This window comes from Oncorhynchus masou, chromosome 29, assembly GCF_036934945.1.
Source record: "Oncorhynchus masou masou isolate Uvic2021 chromosome 29, UVic_Omas_1.1, whole genome shotgun sequence".
Taxonomy (NCBI): domain Eukaryota; kingdom Metazoa; phylum Chordata; class Actinopteri; order Salmoniformes; family Salmonidae; genus Oncorhynchus; species Oncorhynchus masou.
This window is the reverse complement of record NC_088240.1, coordinates 20,044,633-20,063,492: the sequence shown is the minus strand read 5'-3', so window position 1 is coordinate 20,063,492 and position 18,860 is coordinate 20,044,633. Positions and strand designations below refer to the sequence as shown.

General features: G+C 45.8%; 1 protein-coding gene across 2 annotated transcripts in view; it reads left to right on the top strand.

Moving 5' to 3' along the window:
- Positions 1-18,860, top strand: part of LOC135519143 (anosmin-1-like) — a 67,657-nt gene that overhangs the window by 25,940 nt on the left and 22,857 nt on the right. The window contains exons 3-4 of one of the 2 annotated variants that reach the window (XM_064944218.1): positions 10,149-10,358; positions 18,523-18,585. In XM_064944218.1, coding sequence (XP_064800290.1) covers positions 10,149-10,358; positions 18,523-18,585 — 273 coding nt within the window. The remainder of the gene's footprint in view (positions 1-10,148; positions 10,359-18,522; positions 18,586-18,860) is intronic. The other variant, XM_064944219.1, reaches the window with a different exon arrangement.

Here is an 18,860-nt window from a genome sequence, read left to right as displayed (position 1 = left end):
TTATAAAAAACATGCCAATTTGAAAAATAAGCCATGGGAGTTTGAGTGAGAATTAAGATAACTTTCAGGGAGTAAGATATGTATAAAAGCAACATATACCATTTAATAAGAAGGAGCTTAAAGTGTCTTTTATATGCTGAGCTACCAAGTGGCTTGGACAGGCAAGCCCCATACTATTGTGGAGGACTTAATTATTCCTGCTGCCACAGATATGACTGGGACAATGCTCGGGAAAAGGCCTAAAACACCATACAGAAAATGTCTTCATCAAATAACACTTTCACGATGCATCAGTGACACTTCAGGAGATGCTTTGAAACAATTACTGCTTCGCATACAAGCCAGTGAATTCTACAGTGCCTTGCGAAAGTATTCGGCCCCCTTGAACTTTGCGACCTTTTGCCACATTTCAGGCTTCAAACATAAAGATATAAAACTGTATTTTTTTGTGAAGAATCAACAACAAGTGGGACACAATCATGAAGTGGAACGACATTTATTGGATATTTAAAACTTTTTTAACAAATCAAAAACGTAAAAATTGGGCGTGCAAAATTAAGGAAGACCTCTCTTCTGGAAACCAGGACAACAGGAGAGGCTATTTATAAAGTACTGGACAGCTTTGTGACATCCAAATGGACTTTGGTGGCCAAGATGTATTGGTATCTGTACTGATGGCGCAAAAGCCATGACATAGTGGAGTGGTAACACGCGTGCGTGCAGTTGCTCCCGAAGCCACTTGGGTACACTGCAGCATCCACCGAGAGGCTCTTGCTGCCAGGGGAATGCCTGACAACCTGAAAGACATTTTGGACACTACAGTGAAAAAGGTTAACTTTGTTAAAGCAAGGCAGCGACCATGTAACACTTTTACAACATATTGAAGTGCGCTGGTTTTTAAGGGGCAAAGTATTGACACTTTTTAAAAATGTTTTCTTATTGAGAGACGAGCTTAAAGTTGTCTTTGCTGACCATAATTTTCACTTGCCTGACCGCTTGTATAATGGCGAGTTTCTCACACGACTGGCCTATCTGCATGATGTTTTTTCTCGTCTGAATGATCTGAATCTAGGTATCCATGGACTCTCCTGAACTATATTCAATGTGCGGACAAAATTGAGGCTATGATTAAGAAGTTGTAGCTCTTCTGTTTTTGCATTGACAAGAACACCACACAGGTCTTTCCATCATTGTTTGGTTCTTTTGTGTGCAAATGAACTCAAGCTTACGGACTATGTCAAATGTGATATAGCGACGCACCTGAGTGAGTTGGGTACACAATTACTGAGGTACTTTCCCAAAACGAATGACACGAACAATTCAATTCGTTATCCCTTTCATGCCCTGCCTCCAGTCCACAAGAGCCTCATTGAAATTGCAACAAGCGGTTCTGTGAAAATTGAATTTAATCAGAAGCCGCTGCCAGATTTTTGGATTGGGCTGCACTTAGAGTATCCTGCCTTGGCAAATTGCGCTGTTAAGAAAATAATGCCCTTTGCAACCACGTACGTATGTGAGAGTAGATTCTCGGCCATCACCAGCATGAAAAATAAACACAGGCACAGATTGTGTATGGAAAATTATTTAAGACTGAGACTCTCTCCAATACAACCCAACATTGCAGAGTTAAATGCATCCTCTCAAGCACACCATTCTAATTAACCTGTTGTTAATGAACAAATAACGTTTTGTAAGCAAGATGATTAACTAAAGAGCATAATTATTGATTATTACCAAGACCGTCGTGAAGATGACCCCCCCCCAGGAGACTGAAAAGATTTACATTTACACCCCCCCCCCCCACACACACACTCCATTACATTTTTCACTGCTGCTACGCGTTTTCTATTGTCTATGCATAGTCACTTTACCCATACGTACATGTACAAATGACCTCAACCAACCTGTACCCCCGCACATTGTACCAGTACCCCCCGTTATTTTGTTACATCTTTACAATTTTTTACTTACGTTTATTTAGTAAATATTTTCTTAACCAACAAAGCAGTTCAATAAAGAGTTAAGGGATTGTTAGGTTAAAATGAAATGCTTACTATGACAAATAAGATTTGATTTGAATGCCAGGCACGCCGGTTTGGGTTTTTCATGCTCAACAGTTTCCAGTGTATATCAAGAATGGTCTCCCACCCAAAGGACATCCAGACAACTTAACACAACTGTGGGAAGTATTGGAATCAACATGGGCCAGCATCCCTGTGAAATACTTTCGACACCTTGTAGAGTCCATGCCCTGATGAATTGAGGCTGCTGTGAGAGCAAAAGGGGGTGCAACTCAACATTAGATAGGTGTTCCTAATGTTTGTACACTCACTGTACATGATTGTTCATAGCAAACTATTGCTGATGGTGAACTTGAACAATTGACATAAAATCGACAATAACCTACCAAATTAATGTTGATTGTCACTCAACTAATAAAGCCTAATATTGCTCCAGTCATTTTACAAACATTTGAATGCTGAAGGTGACTGGGGGCCTACGTTTCATTAGTCCGTGCATGAAGCAGTGACCAGTGTGACTAACACACATGTGTCCGGACATGGAGATTCCACTCCGTTGTAGACGTCCCCAATTGAAATGCATGACATCTGGCGCAACGTAATGGAGTGCTTATGGATAAAATGAACGAGGCTTAAGTTTCACACATCCCCATATGCTACACGTGCATGGATGCGTGTGTCCCCGTTTGTTTGTGCGTGTGTGTGCTGGGGGGGGGTGTAGAATCAAGTTTCAAGTTAGAGCACTTCAGTTAATCGGCCTCCTTCTCCTCCAACCTTGACATACCTAATCCACTCACACACTCTAGTGTGGCAGTGTGTCTTGACTGAAATTCCAAACGCACCTGTGTTGGTTTACTGCACAGAGCGAGAGAGAGGGAGAGACAACTTGAGAGCCTAATGCACACCCACACCTCATGTTACTTACAGTCCACTGAAGGAACGTCGACGGTTTACTGAACTCAAGGTACACTGAACATTATTGTGTAATAGCTCACGAAAGTCACTCCACCCAGATTTATTGTCAACATTTTTACAATCCTATGAAAGTTAATGGCAAATCAAAGACCTATTGGAAAGCCTTTAGAGCATATACGATTTTCTACTCATTCACATTATTCACAACCCAACACTCAATGAAATATGTTTAAACTGTTCTGATGTGTTGGCCTCACAGTTGTTTTGACAGGAAACTCCTCACCAGATGTACAACTTCAATTCATTAATTTCAAATATGTAATGAAATTCACTTTAAAAAAAAAAATTCTAGGACAGCGTTGAAATAAAACGCTTGACTAAAATGGATTTGGATGGAAATCAAGCTGACTTTGAAATCGCTATGCAGTTTGAAGTGGGCCGTCTGCCGTGAATAAGAATGAGGGGCAACATAGGGAAGATGGGAGAAACATCAAGAGTCATGGTGCTCATAGCAGCTCTTCTGAGACTGCGGGAGGGAAAGGACAGGGATAAAGAGCAGGAACTTTAACCAGGTAGCTTCTGTGTGGGTTGATAGATATGAGCTGGGCTCTTAGTAAGCGAGTGGCGCTGGAATAATTGAGTCTGGTGATGTGTGTGAAAAGTGCCAGGGCAGCAGATAAAGGTCATAACTTATCTGCGATAGGAGGCGAGATTTACAGTGTGTGATCAACAACAGAGATCCCTCCATATAGCCCTCTCCCAGAGGAGTGTTGGCCCTACTGCTGCAGCGCTGCACCCTCCCTGAGACTCCAGACACGCCTCGTAAATATCTCCCCCACCACCAACTCAGCTGACATTGAACTTCAGGGCCACGATCGATAGTTTCTACTGGCTCCAACCATCTTTTGCTTCATAGGGGGGAACGTATACAATGGATTGGGAGGCCTGTTGTGTATTAATAGGGCCTAGGTGACATTATAGTCAACTTCGTAGTTGAAAGAATGGATGGAAAGCTATCATATTGGTTGTCCACATATAGAAATATTTTTATTGATCACAGTACGTTTATGAAATGAGGGAATTAATCATATAGCTTGTCGTCAGAAAGCCACACGCGTTTCTCCTAAACCCGCCCCATGATTGTACAAATATGCTCAAACGGTATGGGAAACCGTCTCCTATGTAATACGTTAGTATGAATGATGTTCCTGCTTTTTATTATGTCTACAGTGTGTGTTGTGTAGCCTGCGGCAGTCTCGACTGGTAGCGTTTCACGCTTCATTAACTGAAGCATAACACTTTCTGTGACATTTTATGCAAGACATTTTTCAGAGTTTGTTGTTCCAGCTGTCGCCGTTGGGAAGTGAGCCTTTTTTACGATGGACTAAGATAACCAGCAGCCGCCCATGGAAGTTCTAGGATTAACACACACACACACATAGCTAAGCAGTATTCCCCACCCCCCTACTCCGTAACGAACTGAGGACGGAGCTGTGGCATTGGCAGCCATTCAGTCCCTGACTCTCACATCAGCCCCACAGAAAGCCTTTCAGGGCTCACCAGTGCAACAACTGCTGTGTTTTACTACAGCGTGAAATGGGGAGTGATGGGCCATGGCTGGCTCTACTTCGCCATGCAGAATGTACTGTACCACTCACTGTTTTGGGAGGATGATAAGGACACAAAGGGAGAGTCAGGAGCACAAACACTTTTGTTCATACATTGCTCTAGCCAAGAGCTCTGATGGAACTCAAGCCTCTACCGATAGTCAATGTGCTCGTTCACATCTGGGAGTGAAAACAGTTCAATTCACCATATTTGTTTTTGTGTAGAAACTTGCATATAAATATGTTAACCCATCATAGAACAATCTCATGTCACATTGTTATTCCAAAAGATGTTAGTCTGGATGTCCAGTCTTAGGCATTAGCTTCAACTCTATCTCCGACTGTCACCCAGGTTAACCAGACAGATGCAACATGACCAGCACAATTAGCCGCCTTCCCTTCCATGTTGTCTTTTGATTGATGAGTCACCTTTGTAATTATACAGAGCGTCTCCTATTTGCTTTGGCAAGACATCTGTCATGGCTCACACCCCCTCTTCTACTAAAATGTCAGCTCTGTGGGTGTGACTGTCGAAACGCTGACAGATTGTCAGTTACCTGGGAGAGCTCTGAGGAACTCAAATACAAATACTCAAATACCTTTTTTATGACATATCCACTCCCTCAATACACTTCCTTGCTTAGTTTTTTTTATTGTATGAAAACATATATTTTTGTACTAAATTATTGTGAGACGAATGTCAAGTGATAAGCTTCATGCACTAACATACAAGGTCGGATCTATGTTGTAATCTTTTGAGCATGGAATGCCATCTGAATTCCACTTGTCTTGACACGCAAGCATTTCAAACGCAAGTTTCAATCCATTTTCACTTCAACTATAAACTCAGCAAAAAAAGAAACGTCCATTTTTCAGGCCGCTGTCTTTCAAAGATCATTCGTAAAAATCCAAATAAGTTCACAGATCTTCATTGTAAAGGGTTTAAACACTGCTTCCCATGCTTGTTCAATGAACAATAAACAATGAAAGAACATGCACTTGTGGAACGGTCGTTAAGACACTAACAGCTTACAGACGGTAGGCAATTAAGGTCACAGTTATGAAAACTTAGGACACTTGTCAGGATTTGGCCAGGGTTGTTCCGGGCTTTGGTCAGTAGATGTCCCCATTGTGCTTTTTGTCCCTATGTTTTTCCCTTGATCCCCATTATTATTTGCACCTGTGTCTCGTTTCCCCTGATTGTATTTAAACCCTTTGTTTCCCTCAGTTCTGTGCTCTGTGTTTGTATGTTAGCACCCTGCCCTAGTGTTCTGTGTGCTCTTGTCGATTCCGGGTGAAGTTCTTGTGGTATTCTGTTTTTTGTTTTTGTTTATTTTTGGTGAGTTTCTTTTGAGGTCTTTTTGTGTTTTTCCTACCACCTTTTGGATTTGCCATTTTTTGTATTTTAGGATTTTTTCTTTATTAAATACACCGTCTTAAGTACTGCTGTGTCTGCCTCATCTTCTGGGTTCTGCTGTCTATTCGTGGCTCAGTTGGTTAAGTGACTGTTTCTCACTCCGGAGACCCAGGTTCGAAACCGGGTCCTGACAGAAACACAGAGCCAAAAATGAACCCAGAGGCAGCCAGTTCCCAGGACCTTTTTGCCACGCTGTCCCACCACCAGGAGACTGTCCAACGCCACGAAGCCGCCCTGGTTCAGCAAGAGGCCTTAATGGCTAGACATTCTCATCTTCTGTCGGAGATGCTGACTTCCATTAAGCAAATATCTGATCGACTTACCCCGGCAACAGTTTCCGTCCCAGTACCTCAGGTTCACGTACCCATGGCAGTTAACCCCCTGGCTGAACCTCGTCTTCCACCTCCCCAACGGTTCTCAGGTGATCCAAGTGCTTGTAAAGGCTTTCTCACTCAATGTTCTCTCTCCTTTGAGCTGCAACCCTCGTCGTTTCCCACCGACCGGTCTAAGATCGCATATATCATTACCCTGCTGTCGGAAAAAGCCCTGGCCTGGGCTACTGCTGTGTGGGATGCCCATAGTTCCTGCTGTGCCAGCTACTCTGCCTTTGCTGAGGAATTCAAACGAGTGTTTCAAGGCCCAAGCAGTGGTTCTGACTCAGCCAAACAGCTCCTGACTCTCCATCAAGGTTGGCGCAGCGTGACGGACTATGCCATCCAGTTCCGCACGGTGGCAGCAGCGAGTGGCTGGAACAACGAGGCGCTCACGGTGTGCTTTCTGAAAGGCCTTTCCGACACTATCCAAGATGAACTGGCCACTCGGGAACCACCGGACAATCTCGAGTCCCTGATCAAGTTGGCCTCACGCATTGACCAGCGTCTGAGAGAGAGAGAACTCAACCGTAGACCTCTAGCCCCTATCAGTCCCAGCTCCGAGTCCCCACCTTTATCATCGCTGGCTCCACCGGAACCCATGCAGATTGGACGCATCTCCCAGGCTGAGAGAGACCGCCGGATGAGGGAGCGACGCTGTCTATATTGCGGCAAACCGGGCCATTTCCGTTCCACGTGTCCCGGGCTCCAGGGAAACGCTCTGTCCCGTACAGACCGGGGGAACTGTAACGGGAAACATAACCTCCTCCCATCCGTCCAACTCCCGTCTGCTCATTCCAGTCACCCTCTCCTGGGACAACCACAAGCTTCACCTTCAAGCCTTGGTAGACTCTGGAGCCGCAGGTAACTTCATGGATGGTGTCTGGGCGAAGGAGAATGGCGTTCCCTCTGAACCTCTAAGTGACCCCATGAGGGTTACTACATTGGATGGAAGCCCTTTGGGATCTGGACTTGTCACTCATGTCACTACCTCCTTGAGACTTTCAGTTTCACAACACCAGGAATTGATGAACTTTCATTTGATCTCCTGTTCCGAGTTCCCTCTCATCCTTGGATACCCCTGGCTTCACAGCCATAACCCTCACATCGACTGGTCTGTGGGCACTATCAAGCAGTGGGGTCCTACGTGCCAAGCTACTTGTATTTTCCAGAATTCCCCGAGTTCTACTCCCGAGTCTTTAGAATCCATCGACCTGACCCGAGTTCCCGAGTGTTACCATGACCTCAAACTGGTGTTTAGCAAACAGAGGGCCACCATGCTACCACCCCATAGATCTTACGATTGCCCCATCGACCTGTTTCCGGGCACTTGCCCCCCAGGGGTCGGATCTTTTCCCTATCTCCACCCGAACGAGCTGCTATGGATACCTACATCAAGGACTCTCTGGAAGCAGGCCTCATGCGTCCATCAACCTCCCCGGCGGGAGCAGGGTTTTTCTTTGTGGCCAAGAAAGATGGTGGATTACGTCCTTGCATCGACTACCGGGGACTCAATGACATAACCGTCCGTAACCGTTACCCGCTACCCCTTATGGCCACAGCCTTCGAGCTGCTCCAGGAAGCAGTTGTTTTCACTAAGCTTGACCTGAGGAACGCATACCATCTTGTGCGGATCAGACCTGGTGACGAGTGGAAGACCGCTTTCAACACGCCTACTGGTCACTATGAATACTTGGTGATGCCCTTCGGCCTGACCAACGCCCCAGCGGTGTTCCAAGCGCTCATAAACGATGTGCTTAGGGATATGCTTAACATATTTGTGTTCGTTTACTTGGATGACATCCTCATCTTTTCGAGCTCCCTTCAAGAACACACTAAGCATGTCAGACAAGTACTCAAACGCCTCCTGGACAGCCATCTGTACGTTAAGCCGGAAAAATGTGAATTCCATTCATCCCGAGTACAATTCCTGGGATTTGTAGTGGAACCCGGTCGAGTCCAAATGGACCCTAGGAAGGTAGGGGCGGTAGCGGATTGGCCCACCCCCAAATCCGTTAAGGATGTTCAGCGTTTCCTGGGCTTCACAAACTTTTACCGCAAGTTCATCAAGAACTTCAGTTTGGTGGCAGCTCCTCTCTCAGCTTTAACCAAAGGTGGCAATGCAAGGTTTGTGTGGGGAAGAGAAGCTGAGACGGCCTTCCAAGGACTCAAGCAGCGCGTCCTCTCTGCTCCCATCCTGATACTACCGACTACGGATGAACCATTTGTGGTGGAGGTAGACGCATCAGAGGTTGGTGTTGGAGCTGTCCTGTCTCAGAGGGGTGAAGACAAGAAGCTTCATCCGTGCGCTTTCTTCTCACACCGGCTTACCCCGACTGAGAGGAACTACGATGTGGGGGATCGTGAACTCCTAGCGGTTAAGATGGCATTGAAGGAATGGAGACACTGGCTCGAGGGGGCTTCTCACCCGTTTCAAGTGCTTACGGACCACAAAAATCTGGAGTATATCCAGCAGGCGAAGCGATTGAACTCTAGACAAGCTAGATGGTCTCTTTTCTTCAATCGATTCCAGTTTATCCTCACCTATCGGCCCGGGTCGAAGAATCTCAAACCGGATGCCCTGTCCCGAGTCTACGCTCCTGCCATTCGAGATGACACGGACATGCCTGTCCTTCCTGCTGCTAAGATTGTGGCTCCGATCTCGTGGCAAGTTGAGGATACCGTGAGACGTGCTCAAGCTAGCGAACCGGACCCTAAAGGAGGCCCTGCCAATCGGTTGTATGTCCCCAAGGCAGTGAGGACTCAGGTCCTTCTGTGGGGGCACTCCTCTCGCCTCACCTGTCATCCGGGCGTAGGTCGCACCTTGGAGTTCATCCAGCGTAAGTTCTGGTGGCCTACCATAAGAGAAGACGTTGCCACTTTCGTCAATGCCTGCCCCGTGTGCTGCCAGGGCAAATCTTCTCACCTCCGCCCTCAAGGACTCCTTCACCCTTTACCTGTTCCCCACAGACCCTGGTCCCATATCTCATTGGACTTTATTACTGGACTTCCTCCATCCCATGGCAATACTACTATCCTAGTCATAATCGACAGGTTTTCAAAGGCGGCCAGGTTCGTCCCTCTGACTAAGTTACCTTCTGCCAAGGAAACGGCTGAGTTGGTAATTAATCATGTGTTCCGAGTCTTCGGCATTCCTCAAGATGTGGTTTCTGACAGAGGTCCCCAGTTCGCCTCAAGGTTTTGGAAGGCCTTCTGTCAACTCATGGGGGCTTCTGCCAGTCTATCTTCAGGGTACCATCCGGAGTCCAACGGCCAAACAGAGAGGATGAATCAAGAGCTGGAAACCACCCTCCGATGTATGACTCGTGACAACCCGTCCACATGGTCATCCTTTATTGTTTGGGCCGAATACGTGCACAACACCTTGCGCTCCTCCTCCACTGGTATGTCCCCGCACGAGTGTCAGTTTGGCTATGCTCCTCCATTGTTCCCGGACCAGGAGGCAGAAGTCAGAGTGCCTTCAGCCTTGAGGTTCGTCAGACGCTGTCGGCTTATGTGGAGGAAGACCCGTCTTAATCTGATGCGTTCCTCACAGAGGTATCAACAACAAGCCAACAGACGTCGCCGTCCCGGGCCTACCCTGCGCCCGGCCAGAGAGTCTGGCTTTCCACAAGAGACTTACCTCTACGGGTGGAGTCTCGCAAGCTGTCCCAAAAATACATCGGTCCCTTCAAGGTTGCCAGGAGAGTTAACCCAGTTTCTTATCGCCTACACTTACCCAGATCCCTTAAGATTAATCCCACATTTCATGTGTCATTGTTAAAACCTGTTGTTTTTTCTCCCCTTGTCCCGGCAGACAGACCTCCCCCTCCGCCTCGTGTCATTGGAGGCCAGCCGGCTTATACCGTCCACCGGATACTGGATTCCCGCCGGCTGCAGCGGTCCTGGCAGTATCTGGTGGACTGGGAAGGCTACGGTCCTGAGGAGCGCTCCTGGGTTCCTGCCAAAGACATCCTGGACCCTGACCTCATTCGTCAGTTCAGGGTCCTCCACCCTGAGAGAGCTGGTAGGAACGTCAGGAGCCGTTCCTAGGGGGGATTCTGTCAGGATTTGGCCAGGGTTGTTCCGGGTTTTGGTCAGTAGATGTCCCCATTGTGCTTTTTGTCCCTATGTTTTTCCCTTGATCCCCATTATTATTTGCACCTGTGTCTCGTTTCCTCTGATTGTATTTAAACCCTTTGTTTCCCTCAGTTCTGTGCTCTGTGTTTGTATGTTAGCACCCTGCCCTAGTGTTCTGTGTGCTCTTGTCGATTCCGGGTGAAGTTCTTGTGGTATTCTGTTTTTTGTTTTTGTTTATTTTTGGTGAGTTTCTTTTGAGGTCTTTTTGTGTTTTTCCTACCACCTTTTGGATTTGCCATTTTTGTATTTTAGGATTTTTTCTTTATTAAATACACCGTCTTAAGTACTGCTGTGTCTGCCTCATCTTCTGGGTTCTGCTGTCTATTCGTGGCTCAGTTGGTTAAGTGACTGTTTCTCACTCCGGAGACCCAGGTTCGAAACCGGGTCCTGACAACACTAAAGAGGCCTTTCTACTGACTCTGAAAAAACACCAAAACATAGATGCCCAGGGTTCCTGCTCATCTGCGTGAATGTGCTTTAGGCATGCTGCAAGGAGGCATGAGGACTGCAGATGTGGCCTGGGCAATAAATTGCAATGTCCGTACTGTTAGACGCCTAAGACGGCGCGACAGGGAGACAGGACGGACAGCTGATTGTCCTCGCAGTGGCAGTTCACGTGTAACACCTACACAGGATTGGTACATCCGAACATCACACCTGCGGGACTGGTACAGGAAGGCAACAACAACTCCCGAGTTACACCAGGAATGCACAATCGCTCCATCAGTGCTCAGACTGTCCGCAATAGGCTGAGAGAGTCTGGACGGAGGGCTTGTAAAGGCTTGTTGTAAGGCAGGTTCTCACCAGACATCACCGGCAACAACGTCGCCTATGGGCACAAACCCACCGTTGCTGGACCAGACCGGACTTGCATAAAGTGCTCTTCACTGACTAGTCGTGGTTTTGTCTCACCAGGGGTGCTGGTCGGATTTGCGTTTATTGAAATATGGAGGGTCCATCATGGTCTGGGGCAGTGTGTCATAGCGTCATTGGACTAAACTTGTTGTCATTGCATGCAATCTCAACGCTGTGCGTTTCAGGGAAAACATCCTCCTCCCTCATGTGGTACCCATCCTGCAGGCTCATCCTGACATGACCCTCCAGCATGACAATGACACCAGCCATACTGCTTGTGATTTCTTGCAAGACAGGAATGTCAGTGTTCTGCCATGGCCAGCGAAGAGCCCGGATCTCAATCCCATTGAGCACGTCTGGGACCTGTTGGATGTAGGGTGAGGGCTAGGGCCATTCCCCACAGAAATGTCAGGGAACTTGCAGGTACCTTTGTGGAAGAGTAACATCTCACAGCAAGAACTGGCAAATCTGGTCCAGTCCATGAGGAGATGCACTGCAGTACTTAATGCAGCTGGTGGCCACACCAGATACTCCCCCCCCCCCCCCTTTGTTCAGGGACGCATTATTCCATTTTTGTTAGTCACATGACATGTCTTTGGAACTTGTTCAGTTTGTCTCAGTTGTTGAATCTTGTTGTGTAAACATTTGTATGACCATACGTTAAGTTTGCTGAAAATAAACACAGTTGACAGTGAGCGGACGTTTCTTTTTTTTGCTGAGTTTTTATCCAATTGTGATGAACCATACAGGGACCTGAGCTTTTCTTCAACCAATGGAATGCATTTAATCCCATGCACACATGATCTTTTAATGGGAAAATTGGCTTGATCCCACGGCTTACGGTATGTTGTGATTTGTAGATGGGATTTTAGGGCTTTGGCATGTGCTGTGTCTGCTGGCTGAGGTTCCTTTAGGCTAGATAGGCTGGTCGTTAGTGCAGCTACTACCAAGGAGGCCTACTATAATTTACTGCAACTGAAAATGTGTTAGGCTTAAATTGGCACATATAACCTATCATTTGTGAGGACATAAGCGGTTTTGAAAGACACCAGTAGGATTATGTAAACATGCATTTTATTATGAATGAGTATGTTATTGTATGTAAAACTATTGTTCTAATGCACTTGAAGTTTTCTTGAAAGTTATTTCTTTGTTTTCCCCCTGTGGTTTATTTTGAGTCTCCAGGGGTTCATTCTGAACTTGTGCTAATCACATACAGTCAGTACTGTACTTGGTTTTAGGGGTGGTTGAAGCCGCTGAAGGAAAAATGTACCGGTCTCCCGCCTCTATCCCCTTTCTCTCACTCCTCAACACTTGAGTGTCCAGACAGTGTTCCGCCAACCCCACTCAGGAGGCGAGACCAAGCGACCAGAGTTCTGAGAGACCACAGTGTGTAATTGAGAACTGGCAGGTGAGCTGAGCACAGGGCCCTGATTGCTCCATATTCCTCCCAGAAGCCAGGTTTACGCACTCCATAAAAAGCAAATAAACTTTTCACTGGAAATGGCATAACGACAGATGCTGCTAATGAGCTAATTTAGAAACTCATAAACACAGATTCAGCTCCCTGGCTGAGATGAGTCATTTCTTACATCAACGGTGCAATTTAAGAGATTATTATACGCTCGTCTCTGCGTCAGTGAAACATGGACAAATACTGTACTTTATCCTCTGACTGACTAATATACTGTATCTAATGGCCTTTGAAGCGAAACATCCAAAAGTCTTTGGCCAGAAGTTCACCTCACGAACACTCGTTAGCTCGCATTTCTCCTCTCACAGAAGGTCTCCATCTCGTTTATCAAAGATGATTCCCCCCTGCTGACCAACATATTGGACATTCCCATACAAGGAATGCAGTGGTGGAGTCTGACAGTTAGCTGCTGGGTTTCTGTTGGAGCTGGTGCAGACGGTCCAAGTTGAATGGAGCTGACTAGCACTGGCAGGTCTCTGGTCACTGTGGTTTTGTCCCGTCATAACCACACAGAAGCAGTGGTTCCTCTGTGGGAGACTCTCCTACGGGCTCTGCTAGTACCACTAGTTCTGTAGCAGCCAACTAGCAGCACCAGGAACACATCAACCTCCAGCCCCTTTATCCTACCTGAGGTTCTGAACTCATGCCCCTTTTCTGCTGTGGCATCTGATGCCTGATTCCCTTGGACATGCATGTTTTTTATTACATTTAGCCTTATTGAGTTTGATTTGTGGAAGGCAAGCTGTTGTATTTACAGCGATTGGAGTCTGACCATTATTGGTGTATTTTCATTTTCAATTCCTCATCTGATATGTTGGGCTAAACAACTTGCACTGCAGTCACAACTAGGCTGCTCTTTGATCCCATGCCTGCGCCGAACATCCAGTAAATAACTTCCACGTGTTTGAAAAGGGAATCCCAAGAACATTTTAACTGGGTGTGTTAATCATCTATTAACTGTATGTGTACGACTGGTCGAGGTTCAGAGAGAGGGAGAGCGTTGGTGCCAGTGCCAAACTGTATCAGGTCCAGACATGAGGTGGAAGGGGGGAAGAGGGTGGTTGAGGGGGTTATGCTGATGCATTTTTTTAAAGGAATTTGTCAAGGGCAGAAGAGCCAGACAAAATATCCCAGCTATTGAATGGATTTTGGAAGTCACGACAACTTTTTGTGCTCTTTGTTCTATTCAGAAACAAATCCTCCTTGGACCTTGGCCTGTTACCTCCCTTTTGTAGAAAATTGTTGATGTTCTCAGAAGGTATGTGGGGGCATCTGCAACAGAGGTATGATCGCTGATTGTGGTGTGTGCCATGGAAGTGGCTGAGGGAGGTGCTTGGCAGTCGTCCGGAGAATTCAACTATTTGCACTTTGTTACAACACTGTACATTTACCAGTGATATAATATTTTAAGGTACATTTCAGATGAGAGAGATTCATAATTTGTACTATACCCGCTAGTTATCAAAATTCAGAAAAGAGCTATTCAATTCTACAACCACCTAAAAGGAAGTGAAGCACATTCCACCACAAAGCCATCACCTACAGAGAGATTAACCTAGAGAAGAGTCACCTCAGCCAGCTGGTTCTGGGGCTCTGTTCACAAACAGAGCTTCATGGCAGCAATGAAATTGGACCCAACCAAATTATGAGAAAGTAAAGAAAGACTAACTATTTGAGACGGGAAAGAATCATCCAAAAAACAGAACATATTGGAATGCTCTCTGGCCCTAAACTGAGTACAGTTGCAGAATAGCCATGCTATTGAGAGAGGTCGCCGCATGCAGACCTGGCGCTTAAGAGAAGACATGATTGCACTTCCTAACCTCCTGCCAAATGTATGACCACATTAGACATATTTGCCAGCATCAAAATATGTGGCCTGTTGCCATGAGAAAAGGGCAACCAGTGGAACACAAACAACAATGTAAAATACCACCCAATATTTATCTGTTAATATATCTTCCCCTAATATTTGTACTACAACTAATTGTACATAGCTGATAATAGCTGCTTGCATTAGATGGCGCCGGAGAAGAAGGCAGACATTTTACGTGCCCCCAACAGATGCTAAACTACTGGACTGTTTTGCTAGCACAGACTGGAATATGTTCCGGGATTCCTCCGATGGTTTTGAGGAGTACACCACATCAGTCATTGGCTTCATCAATAAGTGCATCGATGACTCTGTCCCCACAATAACCCATACATGCCCCAACCAGAAGCCATGAATTACAGGAAACATCCACACTGAACTGAAGGCTAGAGCTGTCGCTTTCAAGGAGCGGGACTCTAACCCAGAAACTTATAAGAAATCCTGCAATGCCCTCTGACGGTCCATCAAACAGGCAAAGTTTCAATACGGGTCTAAGATTGAATCATACTACATCGGCTCTGATGCTTGTCGGATGTGGCAGGGCCTGCAAAACATTAGACTACAAAGGTAAGCACAGCCGAGAGCTGCCCAGTGACACGAGCCTACCAGACAAGCTGAACTACTTCTATGCTCGCTTCGAGGCAAATAACACTAACATGCATGAGAGCACCAGCCGTTTTGGAAGACTGTGTGATCACGCTCTCTGCAGCCGATGTGATTAAAGACCTTTTAAACAGGTCAACAGTCACAAGGCCGCATTGCCAGATGGATTACAAGGATGTGTATTGCGAGCATGCGCTGAACAACTGGCAAGTGTCTTCACTGACATTTTCAACCTATCCCTGTCCAGGTCTGTAATACCAACATGTTTTAAGCAGACCACCATAGTGCCTGTGCCCAAGAACACTAAGGTAACCTGCCTAAATGACTACTGACCCGTAACACTCACATCTGTAGCCATGAAGTGCTTCAAAAGGCTGGTCATGGCTTACATCAAAACCATTATTCCAGAAACCCTAGACCACTCCAATTTGCATACCGCCCTAACAGATCCACAGATGATGTATTCTCTATTGCACTCCATACTGCACATTCCCACCTGGACAAAAGGAACACCTACAGTTGAAGTCGGAAGTTTACATAGACTCAGGTTGGAGTCATTAAAACTCATTTTTCAACCTCGCCAAAACTATCGTTTGTTAACAAGAAATTTGTGGAAAGTCGGTTAGGACATGTACTGTGTGCATGACACAAGTCATTTTTTCAACAATTGTTTTATAGACAGATTAGTTCACTTATACTTCACTGTATCACAATTCCAGTGGGTCAGAAGTTTACATACACTAAGTTGACTGTGCCTTTCAACAGCTTGGATTTTTCCAGAAAATTATGTCATGGCTTTAGAAGCTTCTGTTAGGCTAATTGACATCATTTGAGTCAATTGGATGTTTACCTGAGGATGTTTTTCAAGCCATACCTTCAAACGCAGTGCTCTTTGCTTGACATGGGAAAATCAAAATAAATCAGCCAAGACCTCAGGAAAACAAACCTCCAAGTCTGGTTCATCCTTGGGAGCAATTTCCAAATGCCTGAAGGTACCACGTGTACTGTTGTTTCTACAGATGAACAAGTATAAACACCATGGGACCACGCAGCCGTCATACCGCTCAGGAAGGAGACGCGCTCTGTCTCCTAGAGATGAACGTACTTTGGTGCAAAAAGTGCAACTCAATCCCAGAACAACAGCAAAGGACCTTGTGAAGATGTTGTAGGAAAAGGTTACAAAAGTATCTATATCCGCAGTAAACGGACCCTATATCGACATAACCTGAAAGGCCACTCAGCAAGGAAGAAGCCACTGCTCCAAAACCGAGACTTGTAAGCCGAAGAACACCATCCCAAATGTGAAGCATGGGGGTGGCAGCATCATGTTGTGGAGGTACTTTGCTGCAGGAGGGACTGGTGCACTTCATAAAATAGATGGCATCATGAGGGCGGAAAATCATGTTGATATATTGAAGCAACATCTCAAGACATCAGTCAGGAAGTTAAAGCTTGGTTTCAAATGGGTCTTCCAAATGGACAATGACCTGACTTGCAAGCAAAGTTGTGGCAAAATGGCGTAAGGACAACAAAGTCAAGGTATTGGAGTGGTCATCGCAAAGCCCTGACCTCAATCCCGTAGAAAATTTGTGGGCAGAACTGAAAAAGCGTGTGCGTGTCACCCAACTTCTTGTGGAAGACTACCCAAAAACGTTTGACCCAAATTGAACCATTTAAAGGCAATGCTACCAAATACTAATTGAGTGTATGTAAACTTCTGACCCAATGGGAATGTGATGAATTAAATAAATAATTCTCTCTACTATTATTCTGACATTTCACGTTCTTAAAATAAGGTTGTGGTCCTAATTGACCAAAGACAGGGAATTTTTGCTAGGATTAAATGTCAGAAGTTGTGAAAAACTGAGTTTAAATGTATTTGGTAAAGGTGTATGTAAACTTCTGACTTCAACTGTACGTGAGGATGCTATTCATTGACTACAGCTCAGCGTTCAACACCATGGTACCCTCAAAGCTCATCACTAAGCTAATGACCCTGGGACTAAACACCTCCCTCTGCAACTGGATCCTGTACTTCCTGGCGGGCTGCCCCCAGGTGGTAAGCATAGGTAACAACATATCCGCCACGCTGATCTTCAACACAGGGCCCCCTCAGGGGTGCATGCTCAGTCCCCTCCGATGACACAACAGTGGTAGGCCTGATCACCGAAAACAACGATACAGCCTATAGGGAGGTGGTCAGACCTGGCCGTGTGGTGCCAGAATAACAACCTATCCCTCAACACGATCAAGACAAAGGAGATGATTGTGGACTACACGAAAAGGTGGACAGAGCACGCTCCCATTCTCATCGACAGTGCTGCAGTAGAGCAGGTTGAGAGCTTCAAGTTTCCTTGGTGTCCACATCACCAACAAACTAACGTGGTCCAAACACACCAAGACAGTCGTGAAGAGGGCAAAACAAAGCCTGTTCCTCCTCAAGAGACTGAAAATATTTAGCATGTGTCCTCAGATCCTCAAAAGTTTCTTCAGCTGCACCATCAGCTGCACCAGCGAGAGTGATTTCATCACTGCCTGAAATGGCAACTGCTTGGCCTATGAACGCAAGGTACTACAAAGGGTTGTGTGAACGGCCCAGTACATTACTGGGGCCAAGCTTCCTGCCATCCAGGACCTCTCTACCAGGTGGTGTCAGAGGCCCTAAAAATTGTCAGCCACCCTAGTCATAGACTGTTCCCTCTGCTACCGGACGACAAGCGGTACCGGAGAACCAATTCTAGGTCCAAGAGGCTTCTAAACAGCTTCTACCCCCAAGCCATAAGACTCCTGAACACCCATATTATTTGTATTGCTACCACTGCTACTCTCTGTTATCATCTATGCATAGTCACTTTAATAACTCTACTTAAATGTACATATTACATCAACTAACCGCACAATGTACTGCATTGTTGTTTAGAGGCTCATAAGTAAGCATTTCACTGTAAGGTCTGCACCTGTTGTATTTAGTGCATGTGACTAAAATTGTATTAATATAACTCAGTTTTACTGATAATTTTCGAATAGTTTTTTGATTTTGTTGAATTTGTTTCTTCTCACTTTTGTTTGTTTATTTCACTTGCTTTGTCTATGTATGTATGTATGTATGTGTGTGTGTGTGTGTGTGTGTGTGTGTGTGTGTGTGTGTGTGTACACACAATTGAGTGAGAGACCCTCCCTCACACACAGTTCTTTGATGTGGCTGTCTCTTTCAAGCACTGACACCCTTCCCCCTCCCTTTCACAGTGCCTTGAGCCCTGCAAGGAATCCTGGGACCTGAAGGAAAACCAGTGCCAGGACTTATGCGAGGTACGTATGTCATCTCTGACTCTGAGTGCTCCCTCCAGAGTGAGGAAAGTCTGAGGGAATGAAGAGCGTCAAGCGAAGTGGAGACTCTTTTCTCTCTACTGTAATGTAATGGCACTCTGTTAGATTTAATCAGAGCTGTTTAACTTACTCACCACTCAAATGAGTCATCAGGTCAAATGTAAACAGGACAATCCCTGTTAGCTCACTGACCAGCCTGTTAGACATTTGACATTTTAGTCATTTAGCAGACGCCCTTTTCCAGAGTGACTTACAGG